Source organism: Equus przewalskii, chromosome 2, assembly GCF_037783145.1.
Source record: "Equus przewalskii isolate Varuska chromosome 2, EquPr2, whole genome shotgun sequence".
Classification (NCBI taxonomy): domain Eukaryota; kingdom Metazoa; phylum Chordata; class Mammalia; order Perissodactyla; family Equidae; genus Equus; species Equus przewalskii.
Genome location: NC_091832.1, coordinates 39,752,795 through 39,766,588, shown reverse-complemented (window position 1 = coordinate 39,766,588; position 13,794 = coordinate 39,752,795). Strand labels below are relative to the sequence as shown.

The 13,794-nt window shown below is 53.3% G+C and overlaps 2 protein-coding genes across 2 annotated transcripts; both read right to left on the bottom strand.

The window, feature by feature from the left end:
- Positions 1 to 1,585: 1,585 nt before the first annotated feature.
- Positions 1,586 to 4,863, bottom strand: NPPA (natriuretic peptide A). The gene is made up of 3 exons (XM_070610794.1): positions 2,989 to 4,863; positions 2,563 to 2,889; positions 1,586 to 2,039 (listed from the first exon to the last, which is right to left on the bottom strand). The coding sequence occupies exons 1-3, from the start codon at positions 3,109 to 3,111 to the stop codon at positions 2,028 to 2,030; spliced, it is 462 nt and encodes a 153-aa protein (XP_070466895.1). The 5' UTR covers positions 3,112 to 4,863; the 3' UTR covers positions 1,586 to 2,027.
- Positions 4,864 to 11,671: 6,808 nt separating this feature from the next.
- NPPB (natriuretic peptide B) lies at positions 11,672 to 13,583 on the bottom strand. The gene is made up of 3 exons (XM_008522022.2): positions 12,918 to 13,583; positions 12,437 to 12,692; positions 11,672 to 11,878 (listed from the first exon to the last, which is right to left on the bottom strand). Exons 1-3 carry the CDS (start codon positions 13,041 to 13,043, stop codon positions 11,862 to 11,864), a joined length of 399 nt encoding a protein of 132 aa, XP_008520244.2. The 5' UTR covers positions 13,044 to 13,583; the 3' UTR covers positions 11,672 to 11,861.
- Between the last annotated feature and the right edge of the window lie 211 nt (positions 13,584 to 13,794).

Here is a 13,794-nt window from a genome sequence, read left to right as displayed (position 1 = left end):
GCCAGGTTGAGGGGTCTTCCCTTCCTAGCAACTCCCACTCCCCCAGAGCTGGGCCTCAGGAAGCTTCTTCCTGTCTCTCGACCCTTGTCCTTGTTGGCCCTTCTCTGCTTCTTGGTTTTCCACCCTTCTGCGTTTGAAGTCCACGTAGGAACATTTCCATTGAGGTCGTTAGATCAGAGTTCCTCCCCACCTCCACTCCCTAAACGTCAGTTCACTCCTGGCCTCCCCTCCCCTCTACAAGGAGCAAATTGCTACGTTACTACCACTTTCTTCAGTTTCTGTACAAGACCAAGAGAATTTGACCAACATTTATAAAGCATTGACTGTGCCTTGTGCTGCAGGGGTGCTGAGGGGGTGTTTCCCTCAAGGAGCTTGCAGTCTGGGGACACAGACACAACCGCATACCAGCGCGAATTGTGTCAGAATAGTTACATACAGAAGGCTGCTGGTGAAGAGCTGAGTTTGCACCGGGCACGTGGTATCAGGGAGGGCTTCGGGAAGAAGTGGCATTCTCAATGAGCCTTGAGGAATGAGTAGAATGTTCTCAGTAGCACCGGATAAAGGGCATTCCAGGTGGAAGGAACGGCATAAATAAAGACGGAGAAGTGAGCAGGCAGGTGCGGGCGTGGTGGAGGAGCATCATAGAGTCTGATAGGGAGAGAGAGGTGTGTGAGGGGGAAGATAGGTCAGGGTACCGCTCCCTGTGATGGATGAGCTTAGTGCCTGGTAGTTTCTGCTTAGGGCAGCAACCTTTTCAGAAGCTGACGCAGAGAAACCGCATCTTCTCCACTGGCTCTCACCGCGATAAAATTGACACGTCAGGCACCTTGGACGTGAATGAGAGGAAGCTGGTGTCTTTTTAAAACTTGCATTAGTGCCCCAAAGGCACATAAACTTGGAGTTTGTCAGCATAGCCAACATCTGTGTCTTCACTTTGCTCAGCTTTTAACCCCAAATATTCTGCCTACCCTTCTTAAAACCAAACGTGTGATTCACTCAGTTTCAGCAGCAAACTCTCTCTAAATATGTCAGAGGAAATTTTGTTAGTGTCCTCATTTTATAAATTGCTTCTAAAATAAAACCTGAAGCTGAAAAATACTAGGTGTGTAAAGATTGCCTATTGAGTACAAGCTACATTAGCTATAACCAGAGGAAAAAAAACCCCAGATGTTTGTAAGTTTTCTTTTCAATAAATAAGTGCCCTGAACGTGAGCAAATCTGAATAAAAATAATGCCCTTTCGGTCTCCTGGGGCTTTTTTAGGATCCGTGACGAGGCTGGAGGGAGAGTCAGAGCAGATGGAGAGCTGCAGTGTGAGCCCCACCCGCAGCCCCAAAAAAGGAAGGAGGGAGGAATGAAAGGAGGAAGAATTTGTCCAAACCCATGGGACGTACAGCGCCGAGAGTGAGCCCCAGGGTGAAGACGGACTTTGGGCAACGATGATGCACCCCTACAGGTTCATAGACTGTAACAAATGTGTCGTCTGCCGGGGATGTTGATGGTGGGGAGGCTGTGCGCGTGTTGGGGGCAGGGAGTTTATGGGAAAGCTATGTACTTTCTGCTTAATTTTTCTGGGAACCCAAAACTCCAAAAAATAAATTTTATTGTTTTTAATAAGGAGAAAGAAAGAAAGTGAACATTCTTCTCTCGGACAATAGGTAAAATGAAAATCAGGCTGAATTCTCTTCCCCGGGAAGCAAAAGAAAGGACTCCAACCCGAGCCTTCGGCTTCTGTCCGTGGTGCTGAAGTTTATTCATTTTTCAAACCGCTTTCAGTAATGGGTGAGGGTCTACCCTAAAATTTAATGCATGGGATGGGAGAGCTGGGGAAGCCACAATTAAGCCACTTTATCTACATTTAGAATAAAATGTGAGAAATGTTGACAGGAGGCTGCAGCTTGGATAGAGTGCTCGTCACCACTCAGCTTGAGAGCAATGAGATGGAACAAAGTTGAGTGAGAGACCCCAGGGGATAGGGTCTCTCGCAGTCTGCCCAGGGCCTGGCCTTGTCCTTGTCCTCCCTGGCTGTTATCTTCGGTACTACAAAGAGAACACAGACATGTTTGACTTGGTGACCTGGCTGTACTGGAAAAGTCAACTTCATAGGACTGTGCTCACTTCCCACAGCCCCTACTCCAGCCTGACAACCCCCTGAGTAACTGGTACACAAGTTGCTCCTTAGAAGCTCAAAGATCAACCTTCATCAATTTAAATGCTTTGGGATCTGACGTTTAGAATCCGGAGAGGAACATCAACTGCCAATCAGCAGTAGGAAGGCGACTAGCCCTGTGAACATTTGAAGTTCCCAGTGCTCATGGCATAACTTTTTATTCTTAGCATTTTCTCAGTAGCCTGTAGCTGAGGATAATGTCATTGTCCCAAGACTCATGGCGCACCCATCAAGTTGGGGCAGAAATTTCAAAGAGAGTAAGCTGCTATGCTGGTCCCTTTGGTCCCTTCCTGCAGAAGGCGTCCCCTGGTGGTATTCTTTGACAAGGTTTCAGCCTCAACAAAACCACAACTTCCTTCCTCCCCACCCCACTCCATCCCCAGCTCCTCTTACCCGGAAGCTGTTGCAGCCCAGTCCACTCTGGGCTCCAATCCTGTCCATCCTGCCCCCGAAGCAGCTGGACCTCCGTAGGCTCCGAGGAGCAGCGAGCAGTGCCCTCAGCTTGCTTTTCAGGAGGGCAGATCTGTCGGAGGAGTCCCAGGAGCCCCGCCCAAGGGCACCCCCATCTCTCTGGGCTGGATTGACCTCCCCGGTCCAGGGAGGCACCTCAGGGAGGGGGCTGAGAGCTGCCCTCTCTTCCTCACTCTGATCACTTAGTACTTGTGGGGGCATCACCTCATCTTCTAAAGGCATCTTGTCCTCCAAACGATCCAGCAAATTCTTTACAAAAGGAAAACACAAGGAAAGGGAGAGGTCTCACTAACCAGCCCAGTGTCATAAAGCCCGCTGGTCCTAGGCTGCCCTCTTTCCCAGCCCTACCTTGAAATCCATCAGGTCTCCGTTGGACACAGAGCCATACACGGGGTTAGCTCTGGTTTGCCCTTGGAGCTGAAATGCCAGAAAGAGGAGGAAGCTCGCCATGATGGTGGAGAAGGAGCCCATGCTGGCGTCGGTCAAGGAGGTCTGGTGCTTGCTGCCTCTTCCCTCTCCTCCCTGGTTTCCCTCTCTTGGCGTTCGTCTGTCTCTGTCTCCCAGCTGCCCTGCGCCTCCTCTTTTTATAGCCCCCCAGCTCTCCGAGAACGCAAGAGGGATGGAACCCTCCCCATTCTGTCACTTGCAGCGATAAAGCAGCTGAGTGAGGAGCCAGCAGAAGATGCCCTTTTAAAGTTATCAGTCCAGCGGAACTTGTCACAGCCCCTCCGCCTTGAGCAGCCCCAACAACCTCCGGGACCCTCGGCTGCAAGAGCCACATTCTTGTTGATTTGCCTCAAGAGGTTCCCACTTCAAAGGTGTGAGAAGAGCAAAAAAGAGTCCTTGGTTATCTCACAGCGATGCCTCGGGCTCCTTTCTCCTCGGCAACGGAACTCATGCAGGGAAGCAGAGGGTGACGGTTGGCCGAAGCAGAGGGTGGCGGTTGGCCGGCGCCCAGCTCCCCCGTTGGTTTGTGGCTCAGCTGTCAGGGCCTCCAAATAAGGGTGGGAGAGGAGGAAATGGCAGGCAGCCGGCAGCTCGGGACAAATTAGTCCAGATGCTCGAGCTGGCCTCACATCTGACTCTCTCTACACCAAGCTGGCCTCGCTCCTGGCAGTCGCCCTCTGTGGTCAGGTGAAGAGGGCGTTAGTTTTTCGAGTACTGAGTCAGCCTGGAACCAAAAGTGATGAATGACCCAAGAATTCAGCTCCTAAATATAAGCGCCAAGGAAAGTTTTGGGAGCACAATCGTTCCTCTGCAGAGCTCCTCCTCCTTCGGCCCCCCTCCCCAGGGCCGCCCTCCAAGGTGTTGAGGGAGGTGGGCGCTGACAGGATGCGACATTTTCATTTCTTCAACTTGTTGCTTATGGAAGTTCAGGCTCTGAGTCCGAAGCTTGTGATGCCCCCACCCTTCCCAGGAAAGCTCCCACGGCCAGTTGGCTGATGGAGTGAGGTGGGAGGCGAATGTGGCACAAATGGTTCCCCTTAATGTCTCCATTTTCCTGGTCCCCAAAAGAGAAGTAACAGGCAGCGAGGCCACATTGAACGAGTGGCCTCCGTTCGCTAAGCACTGAACTCAGCCTTCACGCACTATTCAGCACAGCGTCCGCCGGGGAGAAGACACTCCGTTTGAAGGGATGAGAGACCTGCATGGTAACCCCAAGCAAACCAAGCTGCCTGGGGCCTTAGTTTCCTCATCTGTAAAATGAGGAAAATGTGAAAACGTGCCCCGCCCACCTCTCAAGGTTGTCCTGAGGCTCAGGAGAGCTGCGAATCTGCGGACGCGTTTTGAAGTGTGAAGCGCTGTATAATTGCAGGGCGGTAATTGTTGCCTTTCTGGGTCAGCTGTAACATGCTGGACACTGTGCTGAGAGCTTTATGTGGATTAGTTCATTTTCATCACACCCCCAGGAGGCGGGTGGTGGTGTCCCCATTTACAGAGGGACAGAGTGAGACTGAGCGCTCTGTCACTTGCCCAAGGTCACTCAGCTCCTAAGAGGCACAACCAGGACTTGAGCCGCAGATCTGACACCAACACGCATGTTCTTCACCGATTTCACAGACTCTGCTGCTGCTTAGCATGATGGTTCTTTACCAAGCCCTCCGGTGCAGTCCCCGGTTTAACACTGCCCTGTTCCTGATCCCTCACGTTGCCTCTGAGCAGCTCCTTCTCCTTCCCCCTGCCCTGGCGCTGCCGCTTCATGTGCTTGACAGGTCTGGGTATGTGTAGAGTGCCTCAAGGAAAATGCTACCTCCAAGCCCCGTGACCTATGGACGCACCTAACACGTTCCAGTCTACTCTGTGGAAGCCCAGGAAATGCGTGTGGAATGTCCAACTCGCCCTGGCCTGACCGCTCCCTAGCTGAGCGCACTCCTTGGCTGATCAGGCAGAGAGGCTCTTATACAGCAAGAGGGCAGGAAATCCGGGCAGAACGTGGCCAGGGGTCATGAGAGGTATCCAGGGTGATTTTATTCTAAGAATGAGAGAGGAGCCCTTTTCAGTCACTGACTGGGTCAGCCAAACTCAACTTGAAATCCAAGATGGGTGCGTTTCTGAGTAGGAGCTCTGGGGGCAAAGAACCAGCGTATCCTGATGAGTCCCTGGAACGTGCTCACAGCTTAATTGCTCAGTTGGCAGGGTTATTATTAGCGAAGAGAAGTCAGTGAGCAGCCACACTGAGGGGAACTGATGCTCTTTGCTGCGTGCGTCACACAGCCTGTTTCCTGGAGACGCCCTTGGAGACAGGCCTTTGATGCAGGCGAAGCCTTCTGGAAGGGCATCGTGGCCCCATGGCCCCTACAGTGGCTTGCCTCTGAGAGCCGATGCTGCTCCTCCGTCCTGAGCCACGTGAAGTCTGTAAGTGGCCCAAGGAGAAGCAGAAGTCCTGACCAAGGTTCCAGAAAGAGGATTTCAGAATCTGCCCACCTCCTTTCATTAAAGTCACTTTCCCTCTTCCAGAGGGAACCTGGAGTGGCCATGAGTGTTGTTTGTTGAGTCTCTTCCATTAGCCAGGGAGGTTTTTGTTTTTTGTTTGCAGAATTGGGGGGAGGGAGGTGGCAAGAAAAAGAACATTCAGTTTTGCTGCCCTGAGGACTTTGTGCAGGACCAAACCGCCTCCTGCACTAACGGGACGCAGTGAAGACAGACAACCCCCAAACACGCTCATTACCCCAAATCCCACTGAAGCCTTGGATTTGAGCCTGAAACTGAAAATGGCTTGACGTAAAGTTCCTCTTCATTTCCAAGCCCCTGCTCAACTTCGGGATGTATGTGGAGGAGTTAACATTTAAAGGGGTGTTTAGAAGCCAGCCTGCAGGAGTGAGAGAGAAGAAAAGCAAAAAGCACGGAAGGCCAGATCCACCCCCGACCCACACTGCTCCCACCAACTGAAAAACCAAAAGCCTTTATTATGACTAGAAAGAAGTCATCTTAGTCATGTAGTGGAATGAACATTGCAGATGGGTGAGAGAATCCAGAGTTGGGGTGTCTCCAGTTTCCAGCCCACTTTGGTTTCACGACCCTCAATGGGAATGCTGGGGGCTGCTTCGGGGAGCCACGAGGCCCCAGCAATGTCACACATGTGCAGAACTGATATGAAAACCCCACCACATTCATGGTACAATCTGTCAGACATAAATGGTCTAAAGCAGAAGCCCCGGTAGGGAGAAACTCATAGGACACTGGTGCATATTTAGGGACGATTGTTTCTGACTTTGAAAACGATGTTCTGTTTCTTTGGTACAATTTGGAGGTCACTGGACTGGAAGTTGGGGGCAGGTTCCCTAGAAAACAAGGCCCAAGGCAAAAGTTCAGTTGCTAAAGCTGTATGGGGTTTCCAGTTCAAGGGAAGCAAGAGTGAGGGAAAAGGGAAGTGAGATAGTGTATTAGTTAACTACTGCTGTGTAACAAATTGCCCCAAACCTCAGCAACTTAAAACAATACACCGATATTATCAATAGTTTCTCTGATCAGGAATCTGGCCCTGCTTCGCTGAGTGCCCTTTGCTCAGCGCTCTCAGAGGCTGCAATTCAGCTGTTGCCTGGGCTGCAGTCATCTCAAGGCTTGGCTGGGGGATCTGCTTTCAAGCTCACTTCTGTGTCTGTTGGCAAGCCTCGGGTCCCCACTGACTGTTGGCTGGAGATGTCAGTTCCTTTCCACGAGGGCCTCTCCATAGAGATACAACTGACTGCCGTTAGGTAGAGAGATTGTGTAAAGCACAGTCTCCTTGGAATCTCATCTTGGAAGTTGCATCCCATCATTTTTGTTGTACTGTGTTCATCAGAAGTGAGTCACTGGGTCCAGCCCACAGCCAGAGGGCGGGGATAACCCAAGGGCATGAGTACCAGGAGATGGGGATCACTGGAGGCCGTCTCAGAGGCTGCCCACTGCAGGCAAGGAAAGAGGAGAGCAAATATAAAGTAATAGGTGACCAAGCTGGCCACACCGTTGCAAAAATACCTTAGTGGTTGGTTGGTCATGCTGGACGTCTCCAGAGAGCTTCATGGAGCCTGGCACCTTGGAACAGTGTGTGAGGAGAGAAAAAGATGAGGGCACCACATTGGATCCCTAAGGATGCTGCAACAAAGTGCCACAAACTGGGGGGCTTAAAATGACACAGATGTATTGTCTCACGGTTCTGGAGGCTGGAAGTCCGAAATCAAGGTGTCCCATGGCCACACTCTCTCTGAAGCCTGTGTGCGCATCCCTCCTGGCCTCTTCCAGCTTCCGGTAGCTGCCGGCAATCCTTGGCATTCCTTGGCTTACAGATGCATCACGCCAATCTCTGCCTCTGTCATCACCTGGCTGCCTTCCCTCTCCATGCTTCTCTCTCCTCTTCTTGTAAGGACACCAGTCTTTGGGATTAGTAGCCCACCCTGCCCCAGTATGACCTCATCTTAACTAACGACCCTGTTTCCAGTGGTCACATTCTGAGGTTCTGGGGGTTTAGACTTCAACATATCTTTTAGGGGGACATAACTGAACTTGTAACAAGCACTTTGTCTGTAGGCTCCTTTCCACGTCTTGTCTCTCACTGCTCAAAGTGCCGGCCCCACCCTCACCCCACTCCTACCTAGGGCCACGAACTCCCCTGCGCTTCTGGGCCGTGTTACCCAGTTCCTTCACACAGTGGCCGGGGAAACCAGAGACTCCTCGGTCCAGTCCACCCGTGGAACCCATGGACTGGCTTAGCAATCTCTCCTTGCCAGTTGATCCTGCTTGGTCGGGGGGTGGTGCAGTGGTCGGCGGGGAGGGGTGGTTAGTACATGGAGGTGGAGACGGGGTCAGATAGCAGCCCTGAGAACCAGGTCAGCCGTTGCTAAGGCTGCATTTTCCAGGAGACCAGAAGCGCAGACTGAGCAGGTGGGAGGCACAGCTGTATCCCAGACTGAGCGCAGAACTGGCACATGCTGATTCTTTAGAAAATATTTTCCGAATGATTAAATCAGTGGGTTTGCCTTCAGTGCCTCTCGTACCACGCCCCCCCCCACCCCCACGATACATACCTGAGTGTCCACCACCACACCTTGCCCTCTCTGACGCAGGAAGAACAGGGTCAGGGAGGCTGGCGCGGGGAGGCCAGTCAGGAAGGTGGTGCCAATGTCGGCATGAGTGGTGAGGCTCTAAACCAGGAGTGGAGGTGAAGGCTTGGGTGCAGGAAGTGCTAGGAAGGAAGAAGGAGTGGACATGGTGCCTGCCTGGGTGGTCCAGCCAGAGAATGGCGTCCAAGAAGATTCCAAGCGCTCTAGTCATCGAGGGCGGAGCCCCGGGAGAAGGTTCAATCGTTTGGGAGTGTCTTAGCGTGGGATCTCCTGAACGTGAGACGAGGATTCAAGCATAGGTAGTTTATTTTGAAGACAATCCCAGGGAACATGGGCAGGAGAGTGAAAGTGACCAGGGAGAGAATGAAGTCAGTGACCAGCAGGGGCATTTGAAGCTTAATCCGCCCCCCCCCCCCCTCCGACAAAGAACTCCGGGAACCAGTGTAAGATACGCACCAGCTGTGAATCGAGAGCACTGGGGTCTTTAAGTGCCAACTCCCGCTCCTGGTTGATGTCAGTTCCCCAGCACTTCCTGCCTGCCCCGAAGGGAGCCAACTGGGCTCCAGCTGCCAGAGAGAGTCCTCGGGCAGGAAAGTGTGGTGCTGCTGGGTGGAAGTGGGGCTTGTGTGCACTGAAGCCTCAAGGGCAGGGGCTGTGCTCAGCAGCACTGGAGACAGGAGAGCAGGGGGCACGAGAGCGGGAGCCAGTGTCCCAGGGCAGGTGCTGAGTTTGGTTTTAGAAACGCTCCAGGATGTCCAGGCATCTGTATGGGGCTGGCTCCTGACCCCAGGAGAGAAACAGGTTACTTAGTGGAATAGCACTGATTATTAAAACTAAGGCAGTGCCTGCGGATGTTAGCTCAGGGCCAGTCTTCCTCAGCAAAAAAAAAAAAAGAGGAGGATTGGCAGTAGTTAGCTCAGGGCTAATCTTCCTCAAAAAAAACTAAGGCAGTGCCTGAAAAATCCTAAAGAGACAGCAAAGAAGGCTGAGAACTACAACAGGCACAAATGGCCAAGTTCATGATTTTGTTTAGACCTGCCTCTGCGGGAAGAGAAGCGCATTTTTTTCTTGCCACAAATCATTCTCAGAAGGGTCAAAGCTGCCACAAGAGGGATGGAGAGGGTCTCAGCATTCCTTGGGAATGTCACAGGTGCAGAATCGGCCACATGAGATGAAGCATTCAGGCTCAATAATGTCCTGACTTCTGTAACCTCAACACTTGAGGCCCAGCAAAGCCAGCCAACCCTCTACTGAAACTCCTTCCAGCTCTGAAGCCATGCCCAGACCTCCTGGGGTCTGTTTTCACAACTTTTCTCTCTGGGAAGATGGCAGGGCCAAGCAGCCATGGAGACAGACAGTCTGGCAGCTTTGTTGGGGGGCGGGGGTTGATAATAGGGAGGTCAGGGAGGTCAAGGCCATGGCTGTAGCTACAAGGGGGCTATTTGAAGGGGCCAGGGTCACAGCTTAGGGAGGGCTGGTTTTCAAGGGCATCCAGAGACAGTGCCTGTGCTGCCATGCTGCCCACAAACACCAAACATGAGGGGAGGTCAGCGAGATGTCACTCCCTGGGCCCATCAGGCCACCACTCCCCACCCTCCACAGTCGCATTTAGCTCCTTTGCAGTTCACTTTGGGGTTCTCTTTCCTGGACCTTTGCTTGGAGAAAAGGCCTAAGTAACAGGATGTACCAAATGTGCAGACTCCACCAGCCGAGCCGGATTTATGGATGAGCCAGACTCACCTGGAAGATTCTGAAGTGCTGGCTGGATTGGGGGAGGGGGTGTTCTGGAAAGGGGTCTGTCTTCATGACCTGAGCAGAGGGGAAAGGTGGCCAACAGGCAGTGGCACCAAATGTTGAACTGAGTGATGCCCTTAGGAGGAGAACCTTCCATCCCACCAGCGAGCCTAATTCACTGACTTGGGAGAGGCCAGGTGGTGCAGTGGTTTGAGGCCTGGGTGCTGGGGCCAAGCTGAATCCGGTCTCTGCCATTTACTAACTGCGTGACCCTGAGCGAGTTATCATCTCTCTGTGCCTCAGTTTCCCCATCTGAAAAATGGGAGATAATAAGAATTCTTACTTCACAGAGTTGTGATGAGGACTATGTAAGTTAACAGGACTGTGCCTGGTGCATAAGGAGGCCTTTATAAATGCTAACAATTCGAATGACTCATTGCCCTCCCTGGGTCAGAAACATTAGGCAAAGCTGGCTCACAGTTTTGTCAGAAAATAAGTTGCTCCTGAAACCTCACTTTTAAAATCTTAGTTGATCTCATTAGGCATCCGTAACCCGTGAAGTACACTCGGTTAAAATGAGAAATGATGCAAAGACCCCCCCCCCCCACTCCTGGTTCCCGTCTCTCAGAGATGTTGGAGGGGAACAGCAGAAAGGCCGTGAGAGTGCAGGTCAAGGCCAGGAGCGCAGGCTCCAGAGTCCCTGGGGTCTCCACTCCACCCCAGCACTGGCCCTTGGTGGCCGTACACTGTCCAGGAGAATGCTGTGTTTTTCTGGGTCTTGGGTTTCTCATCCGTAAAATGGGGATGATAATAACCCCGTCCCTTCTGCTGAGCTAGGATCATAGAAGGCATTCTGCGCAAAGGGAACTGCATGAGCTGAGGCCGGGGAGCCTAAAAGCTGGGTTGTGTGGTCTGGGAGGCAGAGAACACAGGATGCCTGGGGAGGGGGGCCCGTAGAGGAGAGGGCAGTGACCCCCGCCAGGACTCCCTGCTGGTCAAGGCAACACAGTAGGATTCTGGTGGTTGTCTCCTTTTCTGCCTTAGAATGAGGGGCCTCTCTCTCTAGGGCAGAGAGGAAGAGGAGACGTGGGGCCCCAGAGGAGGGGCACCCTGAAATGCTTAGCCTTCTGTCAGATACTTCTAAACTCACGTGCTCCGGAAATGAAAATGCTATTGAACTCAAAGGGTCTTTTCCAGGATGACATCAGAAATTGAAGGCTTGAAGCTAAGGGTTAGGGCAGGATGGCGGGATCACTGCCATTCAGGAAAGCACATGAGCCAGTGTGTAACACACACACACACACACACACATACACACACACTCGCTGCCCCCAATCTCTGAGATTTTTTAGCTTGAATCTTCTGGAAACCACAAAGACCAGGGAGAATGCCCATAAGGGCAGAATTCCAGGCAGAGGGAAGACCAGGCGGGCAGACACTTCGACACACACCCTCACGTTGCACGAATTCATCAGGGACTGCTCCACTCCCAGGGAGAAGCTGCCGGGCTTTGAAAAGTAGCTTCTGCAAGTGTCTCAAGTGCTCGAGTATTTATAGACATTTCAGAGCATGAAAAACCCTTAAAGAAAAGAAAGCCGTCCACCTGCCACTTGACTAGCCCTTGAGACCACATCCCTTCTCCACCCTTAATGGTGTCTTAATACACCTTCGGGACCATCAAGAAAACACAAGGTTTGGGTTTTTCGCTTGGGTTTTTTTTAATGATGGATTATTTTTAATGCACAGAGACAAATCAGTTTCAAAAGAAAGAGCCATAACATTGATTTTATTTCACCACAGCAAATTTGTGCTCAAAGGTAAGAGCCATCTTATATAAAACAATCTAAATAAATAAATAAATACAAATAAATAAATAGGAGTTGCTTCAGAGGGGATCAGGGGGTTGATGGAGAGTCAGATGCGGTTGTCTGCGGCCAGGACTTCCTCTTAATACCTCCTCAGCACTGTGGGGGGAGGGGGAGAGGATGATGATGGTTAGGGCGGAAGACTGAGGCAGGATCTGAGCTTGTCCTCACTGTGTGCCATCCCTGCCACCACGCCCCCACCCTCAGCTGATCCAGACGTTTGAGACTTTAGAATAATCCATTTCTCTGCACCTCAGTTTCCTCATCTGTAAACTGGGGATTACTGATTCCCTGATGATCCTGCCCTCTGCCTTTGCAGTTACGGACAGCTTAGGGGAAACCAGGAGAAAAACATTTAGGACTCTTTCTGCTCCAAGGAGGGACTGCCAGACAATGACTGGATTCCCACCCTAGGGCAATTCTGCCCCTTTTGCTAAGAGGCAGAGAGTGGATAGAAGGTGGGTGGGGACTCATGGGCATGGTGATGAATGGCATCCACATTTAATATTTCCAGAAAGGCACTCCTTGGCCCTGAAGACTGTCAGCAAGAGGCAGTAATGTCCAGGTGTCCTTCCCTCAGAGTGTGGTCACCAGAGACATCAAACCCAGGAGTGACTCTAATGGTGGAACACAGTGGGAACGGGGGTGGGTGCTCACCATTGCAGCCCAGGCCACTGAAGGAGCCGATCCGGTCTAGCCTCCGCCCGAAGCAGCCCGAGTTGCGCATCATCTTGGGGCTGCGTAGTCCCCGCAGGGCCTGGAGGACCTTCGTGCGGGGCCCAAGGACACCCGTAGGGGCTGCCCCCCGGGTCTCCGAGGCTTCTGCGGGGCCACGGTCCTGCTGGAGGGGCTCCAGGGTCATCCGCTCTGCCTGCGGCTCCAAGACGGAGTCTCCCAAACGGTCCAGCAGCTCCTGCATTGGGTGGGGGAGCCCAAGCTTCAGGAACCCCCAGCTACCCTTGATGGCACCCTGCCTTGGGGACAGGGTCCTGGCACCCAATCTCATCGCTTTCCTATTCCCTTATCACTAATTCCCAAGGGAGGGTGGGGACCATTCAGGACGGTAGATGGGGACAGGTTCTTACTGCTGCCGGCCCCCTCCCAGCGGCCCGAGTTTATGCAGTCCCTCAGCACTAACCTGTATTCCGGACTGTTCCGAGGCGGGGCCGAGGCCGCCCAGTGGGTAGGAACGACCTCCCAGCGGCGACAGGTGCAAGAACAGGAGGAGCAGGAGTGCCCGGGGCAGCGCCATCTGCAGGTCCATGTCGCTGGAGAGGCGGGCAGATGTTGCGGCCGCTGCTACTGTGCTACGTCCGGGTTCACGTCTCACCTCCTCCCGGCCCGCGGGGGCTCTCCTGGATCCTCGGGCAACCGCGGGCTTTTATCCCGGGCCTGGGAGCCGGGCCGGACCGGCCATCCGAGGTTATCTCTGATTTATCGGCCGCATTCCGGCCCGCTGAGCTCAGGGTGGGGGAATGCACCCCTCCGCGCCTGCGACCAGTCCTCGCCCGGGGTGGAGGCTGGGGAGAGCAGGCCTTGTATAGAAATGGGTCTGGCGGGGGGCGGGAGCACGCGGGGGACACCAACAGGTCCCTCGCCTCCTGCTTCCTCCTTTCCTGCAAAAATCCCGGGGTCTTAGCGTGGCGCTTTCCCCTTTCCTCCCCACCCGCAACCATTCCTGGAGAGGGCAGGGAGAGCTCCAGCGTTCCGAGGCCCGACGCAAGTGCAGGACGCACGGGGTGACTCAGAGCGAGAACAGCCCCAGGCAACACCCCACCAGCGCGCGCGTCTTCCCTCCCCTCCTGCGGCTCGGCGCCGCCCGTGACTCTCCCCGGCCGGCCTCCCGGGCCACTGGCCGCTGTCCGTGGTTCTGATCTGTCTGAGCAAACTCTGCGCAAGAGGTCTTGCTCCCCTCAACGCAGGTCCAGCCAGAAAGACAAGCGTGGGGCAGGGGCGGGAGACGTCTAAGACCCCTCCCCATCCTCTCACAAGCCCCTACACTAGGATGCTAATTC